At 56.7% G+C, this 15,055-nt stretch overlaps 1 protein-coding gene across 1 annotated transcript in view; it reads left to right on the top strand.

The window, feature by feature from the left end:
- Positions 1 to 2,630, top strand: part of CECR2 (CECR2 histone acetyl-lysine reader) — a 156,007-nt gene extending 153,377 nt beyond the window's left edge. Inside the window, 2 exon segments of the mRNA XM_060026017.1 lie at positions 185 to 296; positions 901 to 2,630. Coding sequence (XP_059882000.1) covers positions 185 to 296; positions 901 to 906 — 118 coding nt within the window. The 3' untranslated portion in view covers positions 907 to 2,630.
- The last annotated feature ends 12,425 nt before the right edge of the window (positions 2,631 to 15,055 follow it).

Raw genomic sequence — 15,055 nt, 5'->3', positions numbered from 1 at the left:
CTGCACAGGTGGTGTCAGGCATCTCTCACCCGCCACACTTGGAAGCACCTGTGTCAGTGTGTAGTGTTGATCTCCTGGGTAGTCAAGGCAGGGTCTGTGTGAGACTTTTCACAATTAAAGGTTTTTTCCTTTGCACTGAGTCTGTCTTCGCTCATTCTTAACCGTTCCTTACTTACGTCTCTAGACTGCAGATGCACCCGGCCCAGTCCCGGCCCTCGTTCCCAAAGACGCCGGCACCAGCAGCGCCACAGGAGGGGCTGCCACCACATAAGCCCCCAACACTTCCTCTCGATCAGGTCAGAATGATGAAATATCAGAGGTCTTCTCATTCTTCCAGGTGGCAGGAAGTAAGGACTTGAGTTTGTTGCTGTCGATGCAGAGACTGTCCCCAGAAAGGGCTTTGTGTCCTGTGGGCAGCCGGGGAGGACCCGGCCCAAGCACTCCAGCTGACGGGGCCTCGGAAGCAGCTTCCCTCCCGTACTGGCGAGTCCCTTATTCCTGTTCTTACGGCACCAGCTGTTTGGGGATTATTTAAACTCCCTTTTCCCAGACTGGCTGCCAGCATTTCTTGGATACCATCCCTTGTCTGTTTTACCCTCCCCACCTACTTCATCTGGGAGAGGCTGGTGCACGGTGCTGGGCGCCGTGCCTTGAGCTGCCCGTGCCTGCTGTCTCTCCCCTGCCCCGACCCGGCCTCCCTGGAGGCAGGAGTCCTCGGCGCTACAGGGCTGAGCTGTGAGTCGGGCGGTCCAGGATTCAGAGCCCGCACTCCAGCAGAACTGGCTGACAAAGCCAGATCAGGCTGTTTCCCCAGACGGAGAGGAGTGCTTGAGCTTAATTGTTCTCAACAGTTAACACATGTTAATTTTGTTTAAATTGTCTTTATTTTGCTTCCCTCAGAGCTAGTCCAAGGAGGAAACAAGCCCCAGGGAAACAGAAAGCTGCATATGACGAGGGTGGAGAATGGGGAGGAGGGGGGCGCAGCCCCACCCACCTCTCCCGTCATTGGCATCACTTCGTGCGTCCCAGAGCCTGGACGCCCCTCCTCACCGACGCACCTGCTCGCGAGGTCCTGGGCGAGAGTGGAGACCAGATGGGCTGGACTCTGGTGGCTTTTCCAGACCCTGAGACTCTTGTTCAGGGAAGATCATCCTGACCTGGGGGGGCGGTGCTGGTGGGCTGTCATGGCAGCTGCACTCAGGTATACGTTTGGGGAAGGGACTACTCGTGTTGGATGTGTTTGGAGCTGGGTCCAGTTTACAGAGTTTTCATGTTGCCTTTAAGATGATTTCTGTCGTTGGTGGTGAATGTATTGTACATAAAGCCTGCAGGGCGGGTGGTGGGGATGGAGTCTGGCTGGTGGGCCTGCAGCCCTGCTGACCCTCCTCTGTTTACAGCCCTGACCCACTCACATTCGGGAGCTGGAGGAGAGGGCAGGCAAGGCCGCCGTGTTTCCTCTAACGGGCTCTTCCTGTCAGCATGAGGGGCAGCCCCCTGGCTTGGCGCCCAGGTCCTGATCCAACACAGCGGCGCCCCTCCTGGTTGGCCAGCTGCCCCGCCAGGTAGTTGTGAACCAGTATCAGGCATTTGCTCGTTAGAAGGTGAGGTGACCTGTCCCCATCACAGGCCTGCCGGGACTGTGGTCTAGAAGACGCCACAAGCTTCCTGGCACGAATCCCAGTTTGTGGCAGTGACTACTCAGGTTTGTATATGTTTAGTATCAATAAAGAAGCTGCACAGTTTTTAATAGGAAAATGTATTCCATAGATTTACAGCTTGAATTTAGGAATATTTCAGTATATATAGTTTTTATTCATTTTATGTGAATCATAGTAAAATAAGTCATGGTGATTTAAAATAGCTATCAAGAGCAAGTTCTTGAAATCACTTGTTTGTCTGTGATAGGAAACAGTTTTACAGTATTAAGTTACTTTATTACAGTTTTAGAAGCCAACGACACTGGATTCTCCCTGTTTAGCATTCTTTGATTTTAGCTGAGATGCCACCAAAGTTAGGACTCATACGTTTTAAACTTACGAATATCCCACAAAGGAAAAAAGAAAAAAAAAACAACTAAGGAAGATGCCCTCAAGTTAACAGGTTTCTGTAAAGAATAGTGTATTTTTCAAGCATGCCTTTGGGTTAGTAGAAAAGCTTCCATAAAACATTGGTTGGTTGATTTGCACTTGTTTCTTATAAATTCAGCTGTGTGAGAGGCCGGGAAAACCTTGCCTCCAGTCCTAGCGTCCTTGATGAAGCTGGAATAAACCTGCGCTTTCAGTAGGAAAAGAAACAAGTTGGAAACATCCCTGTTGTCCACGTGGAACCCAGGCACCAGCTCCAAACACGTGGATGCTGACCTGCGGGGCGCACGAGGCTTGGGCAGGTTGAGCCCTGGGAACGCGGACGCCTCCCAGACACGCTGCACAGAAACACGAATTTTTCCTTACCAGACTAAAATTTGGCGTGCTTTTAGATGGAGTGAGTTTGGGGGCTGTGTTCTCATTGGATCCTGGTTCTTGTTAGAACCCTGTCACGGGCGTGATGTGGTTCAGGGTGGGGAGGTCAGCGTCGCCCCTTGGGAAGGATGGGGTAGGGTTGCGGGCAGGTCCAGGTTGGCCCCCGAGCTGTGAAGGACCGTGCCCAGGACACTGTGCTTCCCCGCGTGTCTGTGCACCAGCTGGGAGGGGAGACCGCAGCTTTGTGTAGCTGGTCTGGGCCCAGAGCCTTCTCCCCGCCGGCCTTGAAGCTGCTTTGGGTGCGAGGCTGTGGGCACCCCTGCCTTGAGCCGAACCAGCCCGGGGCAGGGCCAGGAGGGACCACAGCGATTCCGCCCTCTCCTTCCGCCTGGGGGCCTCGCAGCCTCGGGTCGCTCTGCTCCCCCCGCCGCAGCCCCTCCCCCATCACCCGCTGCCCCAGGAGCTGTGGACAGGACAGGAGCCTCCCTTCTGGGTGAGTGGACACTGAGGAGGTGTGGAGGGAGTGGAGCCCCACGTGGATACTGTGGTGAGCTGGCTGTGTCCCTTGGCCGGTAGGGCCGTCCCCGGCCGGGCCCCTGCGCTCCTCCCAGCTGGAACGTGGCTTGGGAGGAGGTCCCAGAGGGACCTTCCCCTGGGGCTACTGCCGCCTGTCAGGGGCCAGGAGGACTTCACGTCCACCGCTGACCTTGGTTAGAAACTATCTCCCCAGGACCCAGGGAAATAAAAGATCCAGAGAGAAAAGTAGAGCCTTTGGGGAGGTGTCTGGCCTGGGGTTTTCCCCTCAGAGTCTGTCCATTTAAAATTAGCTCTTGGCTAAAATTCATTACAGTAAAAACATAAGACTAAGTAAGGACAGACACACAGGATCCTGTTGGTAACACTTTTCTCATCCCACCTTTTAAAAGTGGAACTAAAGCTGCTGCACCGTCTCCCTTGCAGGGGGTGGGGGTGGGGACACACTGGCCTGTTGTCAGCAGGACGCCCTACCTGGGGCCCCGGGGGCCTCTGAACAGGAAAACTTACATGTTGCTTGAAAGCCTTCGGCCCTCAGCCAGCCTGGCCCACAGAGCCTGGCAGCGTTCTCGTGACTGGGCTGAGACTGACTGGGCGTGAGAGGTCTGGGCTGAGACGAGACTGGGCGTCCAGGTCTCTGTCGCGCGGGTTATCTGCTGGGTCATCACTTGTCTTAGTTCCTGCCGGTCCGGGAGTGGGCTGCGTGCTGCCCGGGACAGCCAGCGTCACCTGGGCTGAGCTTTTTTCTCACTTTTTAAAGGAAGTTCCTATCTACAGCTACACACTGCTCTCAAGTCCTGGTTTGAAATTTCCCGTGAAACCCTAACCCAATCGCCCCGAGGCAGGGACCGTCACAGAACAGCGGCATCCAGGGCGTTCAGAGTCCAGCGGAAGGACTGGGATGCCCACCTCAGAAATCAGGTCGTGTGGGAGTTGGGGCGTCGGGCCGCGGCTGCTGGGGTGCGGGGTCCCCAGCCAGGGGCTGAGCCCGTGACTGGACTCTGCTGGGACACGGGCCTTCCGTGCCCTGCGTCCTCTCGCGTGAGGCTGGCCGCTCTTCATCCCCACTGCTTTGTAGGCCCTTGCCGAGCAGTCCGTCCGCGGGCTGCCTGCACACTGGTCTCTCCCTCGTTCTGCCCTGGGGGCTGATGTAGAAACGCCTCAAACCAGCTAGCTGACCTGTGGTTTTGAAAAGGGTAGGTGGGTTCGGGAGTGAGTTACTGAACGCTGCCCTCCCAGCTGGGGCTCGTGCCCGGCTCCCCTGCTGCAGAAGCCCGTGGGCTTTCCTGGCCAGTACTGGAAAGGGGAATGCTATTTATTTTTATATTGTGTATATTTTGTCTGGTCTGCTGATTCCCTGTTTCACTGAGAGCCACACTTACCTCAATAGTTAGTTCTATACTGTGTGTTGGATAATTTTTTAAAAGAACTTTTTCAAAAGCTTTTTGATCCTTGGAGGTCTGTAGATTTATTTCCATATGAACTGGTTATTTTGTATAAAGTACATTCTTAAAATAGCAAGGTGATACGTGTGAGTTGTGTGTGTCCTGTGTCACTTTCATCATGGGGCAAATTCCCATCAGGACAGAGGTTTGAATTAGGCCCCAGGGCCGTCACCTAAAAAGGCAGCCCCATCTCAGCCCACATGGTCCCCGCGGGCCACGCACTGGGCGGGGACGGGGTGGGGACGGGGTGGGCCCCGCACCGGTGACGGGGACTCTGCAGAGAAGCTGAGCAGTAACAAGCTGGCTGGTGGGTCCAGGCGGCGTGTGGGGATCACACACTCTTCCCCACCAGGCCTGTGGGCCCCACCTTCTGCGCCCAGCCCAGGGCCATCCTCACCAGCCCAGGCGCTTGCACAAACAGCGCTTCACCCAAACCCAGACCACCCGTCCCGTAAGTGAAGTGTGCGCCTGCGCCTGGGCTGGAGGCTTGGAGACTAGGTGGTGCTCTCCTCCCTCCCAATTTAGTTTTCCTTCCCAGTTCCTGGGAGGGTGTTTGTTGTTGGGGGAGGGGGAGGAGAGATGAAGAGGAGCCGCCTGTTATCAGTTAGCTGGAGTCTTAGGTCACAAACATTCCTGGCCTGTTTTATCCTTGTAAGTAATACCTTTCAGTAGAAATGCTACCACAGATAGTCCCAGTTTCCAGATCTGTTCCCCCTCAGGTTTATCACTTTCTGGGCCGTGACCTTCATGACCTTCAGTTGTTTGTTGTAACATTATCCCCATTGATATATTGGTATATATTTTTGAGACTTCAGCCCTTGTCCTTTTTAAGAACTGTGTTCACAGTGCAGTCAGTCTCCCATACAAAACACTTATCCTATAAAACACTATGTCAATCACATTTTCTAGTTGAGTAGTTGCATTTCCATGTGTTTTTTTGAAACCCCCCAAAAATGAACTTTAAAATGGAAGTTGTTAGTAAACCCCGAATTTGATGTGATGCCAGTCGGAGTGTTTGTCTTGCTTGACTCTCAGTCCCCTCAGCCTGGGCGGGGCCGGGGGCAGGTGGCCAGGACCCTGGCCTGGCCCCCTTTGCATCCTGATGTGTGGACCTGTGTGTGCTCGTATGAATACGTGCGTGTAAAGTTTGATTTCTAACTTTTGGATTCCCAACTGGAACCCCTCCTACTATGACATGAATTCCTCACCAAATGAAGGCCAGAATGTTCTGACAGTTTTAGCCAGAGATTGACTTTTTAGTAGGAACTTAGCTCTTAGCTGAATGCCTTTAGGGTGTTTCCCAGATTTATCTCCTTGGGACCAAAGCAAAGTGTCTTCCACTGGTCAACTCTGTTTCAAAACCTGGTCCATCAGATGGTGTTAATCTATCCCTGTTTACAGAATCATTGTTTGACATTTACACTTGTTAAGCCCCATGGGTACCATACCCGTGCTTACTTTAGATAGATGGGAGCGTGAAAAGAAAGCTGGTGGGGAAGATTTAGGGAAAAGGAAGGAAGCCAGCCATGAGTGATCAATGCAGGTTAGTCTCAAAATACTGACAGAACTTTCCATTTTGTTTTGTTTTTTGTTTTTTTGCGGTACACGGGCCTCTCACCGCTGCGGCCTCTCCCGCTGCGCAGCACAGGCTCCGGACGCGCAGGCTCAGCGGCCACGGCTCACGGGCCCAGCCACTCCACGGCATGTGGGGATCCTCCCGGACCGGGGCACGAACCCACGTCCCCTGCATTGGCAGGCGGACTCTCAACCGCTGTGCCACCAGGGAAGCCCGGAACTTTCCATTTTGACATTTGGAAACATCCAGAGGTCTTGTTAGACAGTAATGGCTTTTGTCTCCAAACCTATTCCTGTCATTGGGAGGGAAGATGTCTTAATTTTATAAACAAGTGGCACCTCCAGGGTGAGATTAATCCAGGGTCGGGCCCTTGGAGGCGACCTTCACCCTGAAACTTTGTGGAGAGGACTTTGGGAGAAATGCCTCTGGGCCGAGTGTCCGGACTGAGTGTCCAGGCTGCCGCAGCCCACTCTGTCCCCTCCCCCAACTGCATCCTGGAGATCTGTCTCCTGGCCTTATGGTTTTCCTTTGGGTTTTTAAAAGGGGAACATATGTGCTCCTGTTTTTGTTCCCTTTCTGCTACCAGGGTTCACTCCTTTAGTTTGCTTAGGCAATTCTAGCAAAAATCTCGAGTGAAAGTGGACGGTGATAGCCAAGGAGGCAGCTGGAAAGTCTCCCGGTTTGGCTGTTGTCTTCTGAAGCCCCACCCCCTCTGCATCCCTGATGTGGGTACCAATTCAGGTGCCTTTGAGATGTCTTCCGACTTGGAAAAGCACTGCCCGCTCCTAGCTGCTTGGGTCTGAACCTCATTCCAGACAGCAAGTGGCAGGATGGCGGAGCTGTTCTGGCCAATTAAGGCTGGCTGTTATTTTTTAGAGCCTTGCAGTTGGTTCCTTGGAGCGTGTCCACAGCTTTTGCTTTGGGGAGGAATTGAGTCGGCAGGAAGAAGGCAAGGACGTGGCCCAGCCCCAGGAACTAAGATGAAAACAGACTAACTCGCAGTCACCTTCTCAGTAAGTATTTATTAAATCCCTTCTGTGTGCCTGGCGCTCGCGTACTTACTAACAGGACAGAAGGAAAAATACGACTTTGTCTGCAGACTTCACAGTAAAGGGAGAAAAACAGGGCAGAAACGCTGCACGAGAGCAACATATGAGCAGAACGCAGTGCTGAGCTGCCATGGTGGGTCAGGAGAGACGCCGGCGCAGGGCCAGACCCTGAGGGGCAGGGTCTCAGGCCCTCTCAGGCCTGTTCCGTTCTGTCTCCTCTGAGCCCTGTTCTGGCTTGAGTCCCTCTCTCCCCTTTCACCCCGGCTCTGCTCCCGGCCAGGCTGAACTGCAGTGAAGGTGACACAGTGCAGAAAACAGCCTCTGGAAGTGATCCCCAAGGCGCAGGGGTGGAGCTGGCCTTGGGAGGAGTCCTGTGTGTCCCTTGGCCCAGGGAGGGGGCTCCAGTGTGGCTCTGGGCTGCAGCACTGCCCGGGGCTTCGTTAGAAGTGCGGATTCCGGCTTCCTGTCCCAGACCTGAGAAATCACAGCGAGCTGGGCCTCAGCCAGCACCTGTGGGCCTGAGGCAGGGTGCCGAGTGCGCGTGGCTTCAGGGCTGATGAGCCCTTCGCCGCCCCTGCATCCCGGGCCCTGCCCTCCTGACACCTGCCCCCGTTTGCCTGTCTCTGCTTCGAGTCCCACCCTTGGACTGGTGGGTGCTTTGGGGTCTAAACCCAGCAGACCTGCTGTCCAGTCCTTTCTGCCGTCCATCCGTTTACTCCCCGTGGCGTCTCCCGCCGCTGCTGTTGTGATTGATCCAACAAATTTTAGTGACCTTATGTTCAGCCTTGCAATGCCCTAGACCAGTGGTTGCCAATCTAGGCCACCCATTAGGGGTTTAAAAACCTGGACTTAAAAAAACCAGATGCCTGGGCCCTCCCCACAGTTTTTCCCTGGTCTGGGGCGCAGCCTTGGCACCGGGGTTTTTCAGAGCTCTCCTGGTGACCTTTGTGCCGTCAGCATTGCAAACCACTCCCCACAACTTGCAGCTTCGGTGTGCACAGGAATCCTGTGAGGGCTCATTAAGATCAGACCCTGGACCCTGGGTTGGAACGTCCCGAGGTCCATGGGGCCGGACTGTCCTCGCTCCACCCCCCACCCCCCGCAAGTCCTCTGGCCACACCCATCTCCTCCCCTGGGTCCCCTCCCCATAAACGTTGCCCCAGTCTCCTCTCTTTACTTCATCCCAACTCATCCCAGCTCTTCACCTGGCATTTTTCTCCTGGCATCTGGCTCCTCCTTCCCTTCCTGGAGGTGGGGACTGAGCTGCTGCCTTGGCCACACCTACTTCACAGCCCTCTGCTCCTTCGTGGCCCCTGGCAGTGCATCAGCCCCTCCCGGAAGGGCCCAGGCCTGTCCCACTGCCGCATCTCACCCCACTCCCACCCCTTCTCCTCTGGACGCCTCCTCCAGACGACCAGACTTTTTTACCTGTAACCTCAGTTGTCACTGCAGCCGACTGGCGCTTCCATCAATTCTGAGACGCTGATCCCCTTTCCAAATTCCTGTTGGACTTTGACACCCATGTGTCCTGCTGCTGTTTGGTAATTTTTCGTTTGCCAGTGTTTTAAATTCCTCAATTAGTAAACAATTGGCAATTTTATTTCCAGACTTTATTTCCTACACCTCGTATATTGTTTATAAAACCCTTTCTTAACCATTTTACTGTAATTCACATTAATGTGGACACCTTCCTCCGCTCCCCAGTGCCCCCCATTCATGTTTAAATGTAATTTAAGACCTTCGTTACTCACCTCTCGTTTTGCTTCTTATTGTAAAATACACATGAATCTGCCATTTTCACCATTGGTAAGTGTGTGCTGCAGTTGCATTGGGCACACTCACATCATCATGCAACCACTACACCAGCCAGCCCCAGAAGTTTTTTATCCCAAACTGAAACTCTGTCCCCATTAAACACTAACCCCCCCACCCTTGGTAACCACTTTTACTACTCTGTGTCTGTGATTTTGACTGATCCGGTTTCCTCGGATAAGTGGGATCATGCAGTATCTGTCCTTCTGTGTCTGGCTTATTTCACTGAGCGCAGTGCCCTCCCAGTGCATCCGTGTCATAGCAGGTGTTAGAAGCTCTGTCCTTTTCAGTCCGAGTGACACTCCACTGTGTGGATGGACGACATCGTGTTTATGCACACCCGTCGATGGGTGTTTGGGTTGTTCCCCTTTCTGGCTACTGTGAATAATGCTGCAGTGAACATGGTGCACAGTTAATGTCCGAGGCTCTGCTTTCAAATCTGGGTGCACACCCAGGGGTGAAAGTGCTGGCTCATAAGGTAACGCAGGTTTTAACTTCGTGTGGGGCTGCCATCCTGTTTCCCACGGATGCGGTACCACTTCACGTTCCCACCCACAGGGCGCCAGGCCCAGCCAGTAGCTCCAGCTCTGTCTGTAGCACCCTAGCTGGTGTGCGATGGTGTCTCTTCTGTGGCGATGCTTTAAGTTCATGCCAACAGCCAGGCTTTTCTCTCTGCCCCCGTGTCCTCACCGCCGCAGCCCTCCTGATGCCCCTCCTGCTGGTTGGGGGTTCACACATGGCATCTGGCCATGCTGCTGCTTCACAGAAAGCATTCGCATCCCTTCCCTCCCACTGCAGGTTCTCCTGCCTCTTCCTGGATTATCGTAATGTCCTTGGCCTGTGCCCTCTGGACCCAGCTTCACACCCTGTGTCAGCATCCACTGCCACCCGGAAGGGGAGGGACAGTACCATTAAGTGGACGCCTCGTATGTGCCAGGTGCTGTGCCAGGTTCTCTACGTCGGAGTATGTCTCATAGTTGAGGAAACAGGCACAGAGAAGTTAAGTAACTTGCTTAAGGTCACACAGCTAGTGAGTGGTAAATGAGATCATGCAGCTCGTAAGCAGCCTGACTGCAAAGCCTACTCTGCCCCGCTGCCCTGCGTGGTCCTCAGCAAGGCTGTGACGTGGAGACGAGACGCACTGAGTGAGATCACTTGGCTAAAGCGGGGGGTGCTGACTTGAGCAACAAGTCCCCTGCGTCCGGAGCCGCAGCCTGACTGCTCGGGAAGCTGGTCTTTAAGACCATCACATTCCTCTCTAAAGCTTTCCAGCCCCTGAGTTGGAAGAATCCTTAGGGCAGCACTGAGTTCCCAGCTCAGCTGTGATGTTCTTCAAAGTGCAGGGACCTTGCAAACCAGCCTGCAGCGCCCTCTCCCTCTAAACGGACAGAAGGTATCCGTGTGGAGAGAGCACCGGAACAGGCCTGCAGGCCGGTGCTGTTCGTCCTCCTCCCTGAACTCCAGGCCTCTGGGGAGGTGGGGCTGCCCCCCCCCCCGCCCCCTGCCCCCGAGTAATAGCCTCTGGGGCTTCGTTCAAGCCCGCCTGTTGGAGAAACAGGAGAGGAGATGGCTCGGGGTGAAGGGGCTGCTGTAGGCAAGTGGGGGTCTCGCAAAGCAGTCGTCCCACAGCAGGCGGGGATCTGGCCTCTATCGAGGGAGTAGAGAGGCAGAAGCTTTGGCTGAAGGTGGGTGACTGTCCATGTCGAGCTTAGAGTGAGGAGGAGAGGAGCTGCTTCTGCCAGACAGGAGGCTGTGGCACGGCCTCGTCTCCTTTGCTGCACGGGCACCGTACGCACGTGGAAGTGCAGCGCCCTGGGGGCTGCAGCGCCAGAGCTCCAATCCTGGAGGCCTCCAGTAGGTGGTCAGGGCCTCGCATGCTTGGGGAGCCGAGGGCCGTGGGAGGGGGCACAGGATGGGGCTCGGGGCACTCCCCCAGGCCAAGCATCTGGATGGGATGCCAGCCGCGGACTGTGGCTGGAGCCCTGGGCTGGGCCTGTACCTGGGTGTCAGGTGGGCCCGCAGAGGCCAAGGTGGGAGCGGCTGAAAGGGCCGATGCGGGGAGCAGAGGTCCAAAGGACCTCCGTCCCATCAGGGGGACAGTGAGTGGGGGGCTCAAGGGTGGCACGGTGCGGGGGTGCCATAAGGTGGACCCCAGGCAGGGTCAGGGTCCTGGGAGCAGCAGGTTGGGTGCCGGGCGGAGGCCGGGAGCTGGCCTCTGGGCAGCATTTCTACCCATGAAGAGGGGCTTGTTTCCCCCCAGCCTACTGTGGACCAGTAATTTTGTGAGATACAGCAAAAATGGATTACTAGAAAAATAGAATTAAAAAAACAAAAGCGCACATCTTTGTTAGATTCTAAAACATGAAATTACTCAAGGTGCCATAATGGTTTCTCAGCACTGACCCAGTTTCTGTTTGAGTCCCCGCCCAGCACGTGCGGGGCCCTGTTTTTCGGAGGAAGCGTGAAGGCATAGACTGCTTGGCTTTGGGGACGGGAGGGAGAGGCCACCAGGGGCTGGGGGGTTGGGTGTTGAGTGGCAGGGAATGACCAGAAGGCGGGGAGGATGCTGACGGGGGAGCCGGGCAGCTCACACAGGCGGTGTGCGGAGGGAGGGGTGTTCTAGGGCACTGGGATCCAGCGACACAGGTCCCAGGAGGGTGGGGGGCCTTGCAAGTCAAAGGGGTGAAAGGTTCTCGTGAGGGAGGCGCCTGCACCCGGGCGGCCTTGTCCCTGCAGTGCACACTGAGCCCCTGGGTGCCTCAGGCCTGCTTTCTGGAAGAATTGTCCTTGCCTGGGGCCGGGGTGGGGGGGGGGGCTGCTTTTGTTCTCAGCTGAGTTCCCCCTGCACACGGCAGGCACCCAACAAGCTCTGGCAGAGCGGCAGGCACTCGGGCCTCGGTCGCCCTGGGCTGAGCATCTGTGCGACGTGACTCCAGGGCAGCCTGGCTGCCGGTTTTCTTTCTGCTGACTGTTGAGAATCCACTCACCACCCACAAACCTTGCCTTCACGGCTCGAGGGCGATGCCAGGCCATAGCACCTGGCATGTGGCTGGGGACATGGGCCCGTCGTCTGGTGGAGGGGCACCTGCAGCTCCACTGGCCCTGGGATCCGGGTGCCCTTGGTTTTTCTGGCTTCTTCTAGGTACCTCTGTTCCAGTGGGCAGTGAACCACAATTTATAAACGAGTAATTTAGTTCCACAAACAGCAGGGGATACGGCTGCAAGATTCTCAGTTATTTGAATGTCTGGATTCCGACAGGAAGGGTTTTCCGTGCGGCCCGTCGTTTCCTGCAGCTGGAATCCAACACGTCCTCTCCACAGCTTAGCAAGCGTCTGGAAGGACAGCCAGGACACGAATCTCCTGGCCTTAGGGCTCCTAAGGCTGCAGTCTGGCGCCGGCCCCCTCCTCTCCCCAACTCCAGGCCCGGGTCTGCGGTTGGCAGATGCTCAGTCCCTTTGCTGATGTCGGGGATGATGAAGGCTCTGGGGCCGGAGCACTGCAAACCAGTGCTAATGACCTCGTTTGCTGAGGGATCCTGAGGGCAGGGATCGAGCATCCCCCCCACCAGTCTCCTCCAGCCCTGTTCCTCCCACAGACCCAGTTTCCCATGTTGCCAGCGCTCAGACCCGGTGCCTGCAGCCTCCCTGTCCCAGCTCCGACCCACGCACCCCGCCCACCTTCCCGTGCAGCCTGGATCCTCTCTGTCCGCCCTCACCTCTGACCTTCGCCATCTGCTCTCCACGCAGCGGCCGGTCGTCCCGTCACCTTGAGACTCAGCACTCTTCAGTGGACTCTTTCAGAAGAAAAGCCAAAGGCAAGAGGCCTCAGGAGGTCAGGCCTCGGCCCCGCCACCTCCGTGACTCGGTGTCCCTGCTCGCAGGGACGGCGCCTGCCCCACTGGATGCTCTTCCCGGACGCCCGCAGCCCTCGCCCTCATGCCCTCTGGGGCCTCAGGTCGCCTTTTCCCCGTCCCGGAGTCTCCGCCTTCCCCGCTGCGTCTTTCTGGGCAGAGGCAGGTCACTGGCTGTCCCCCAGGACTTGCTTTGGCTACCGCCTGTCTCCTTCTTCACGTGCGGCTCCTGATAACCAGCGTTCTCGCCCGGACCTGGGGCACCCAGCGCCTAGCACTCAGTCCATTTTTCCCGAAAGGGACAATACACACCAAGAGAGATGCTGATCTCTTTTCTTCCCCAAAACAAAATCGCTGGAGACGCTTGAGCCGTGTCGGCTGCCCGGGAACGAGGACGGGCCTTCCAGATGCTGGGACTCCCAGCGCCAGCATCCTCACCCGCTTTCTTCTGACCTTTTGATCCCAAGGCCCAAGAGGTCCAGGAAGAGAGCAGACTGAGCACGTGGGCAGCTGGCACGGGTTCCCAGGCGACTGACCTCCCCCTGCTCTGGAGCCGCGGCCCTGGGAGCTTCCCGACGATCTCCGACCAGGATTTGAGGTGAACGGCTTCCCTTCCCGGTCCCAAGGAGAGCATCTGTCCCCCGGTGCCCTGGACGCCATGGAACTGGTAATTGTTGGCCCTGCATCTTCTCAGGCTGCAAAACTTAAGTCACAGTCTGTTTGTTGCCTCAGTTTCTGGCTTGTTTATCAAGGTCCACTCCTGAGAAAAACGTCCTGTTATCCTCTCTCAGGTAATCTACCTCCAAGGATCTGCCTCTGCCTGAGACAGAGGGACTCTGTGCTAGGTTCCGAGGAGCCTTGTTTTCCATTTTCAGTCTCCCAAACTCAAGGACGAGGGACCTCACGATGTATATAGTGTGACTTTCTTTCCTTTTGGCCACAATCAGATCATCTCAAGCTCTAACCCTGGTTCTCTTCCTTTATCAGAAGCGTGTGTTCTTATTGTTGATTGTGGCTCTCATTTACCAAACACATAACCTCTTTATCCTCACAAACCCTGGAGTGAGGCCAGCCTCACCTGGGGGACTGGGGGTGAGAGATCAGAGGCAGGTGACTGCTTGAAGCAAACAGCACGGCCAGGATTCACACTCAGTCCTGACCTTAAGCTGGAAATAAAACTGCTTGAAAAATCATTTGAAACTTTTACACGTGGTTCCAGGGTGGGGACCGGCCAGAGAGCCCGGAGGCAGCCCTGAAGGAGCTGAACCCCCTGGGTGCGGAGCTGGCCTCCCTCCCAGAAGCCCCCGCCCGGCCTCCTGGCTCCCCGTGGGGCTGGGGGCGGTGCTTTCGCCCTGCAGGGTTGGTCGGGCCGAGGAGAGGGGCCTCTGAACTCCTGTGGGGCAGGGGCCGAGGAGCCTCTCGTGCCCGTTCCCCGCTCCGTCCTGCCCTCCGTCCCCTGGTCCCATCCTGGCTGTGCGGCCAGCTTCCCCCACTGTGCCCACCCCCGACCCCGGGCCTAGTGTCACAGCAACGCTCATCAACGGAGGCGTGCCAGGGCTCCTGGGGGTGACCCATCCCCCAGGTGACCCACCTTCCCATCGACTTGGCCGAGGCTCGGCTACAGAACCAGCATGGACAGGAAATCTACAAAGGAATGGATGTTGGGGGCCAGGGGTGCGTCGGGGTGCGGGGCCCCGCAGGCCTGGGCAGGGCGAGGCGGCTGCCTGCTCACCCTGACCTTGCTGGCCTCCGCCTCCACGGCAGTGGGCTGCCGGGGAAGACAGCTCGGGGGGAGGGCTTCCTGGGCACGAACCAAAGCGGGCTCCTCAGGACCCGGGTTGGCACAAACTTGGGGGGCTTGACCTTGCTTCTGCGAGGGGAGCGGGAACACGTTTGCATGTGGTGAGGCGCGGGGGCCCTGTCCTGGTACCACTGTGTGTGGCGGTGGAGGCCAGTGAGCCTCACCTTCTCTGCTCCCCCCGCCCCAGAGCCGGGACAGCTGCAGAGGGAGGGGCTCCTCCCCGGCACCAGCCCCTGCTGGTCCCGCCCCCGCAGTGTCCCCAGCCAGGGCCGCACACCGTGGCTGTCGAGCCTTGCAAGATGGACACGAGGCTGGATTGAGAGGGGCTGATGCGCCAGTGGCCCTGAGCGTAAAGGCAAAGCCCTGGGACCCACACGGCTGCCAGCCCTGCCCCGCAGGACCTCGCGATCAGGCTGAATTTGGGGAACTGGTCACTTGTCGGGGGGTGGGTGGCACGAACAAGACGCAGGTGACTTGTGGGAAGTGCACGAAGGAGCCGTTGGGCACACGCAGTCCTAGCGGGGCAGC

The sequence above is a fragment of the Delphinus delphis genome, chromosome 11 (genome assembly GCF_949987515.2).
Source record: "Delphinus delphis chromosome 11, mDelDel1.2, whole genome shotgun sequence".
In the NCBI taxonomy this organism is placed as follows: Eukaryota; Metazoa; Chordata; class Mammalia; order Artiodactyla; family Delphinidae; genus Delphinus; species Delphinus delphis.
The sequence above is the reverse complement of the archived record's forward strand: the minus strand, read 5'-3'. Positions and strand labels throughout refer to the sequence as shown.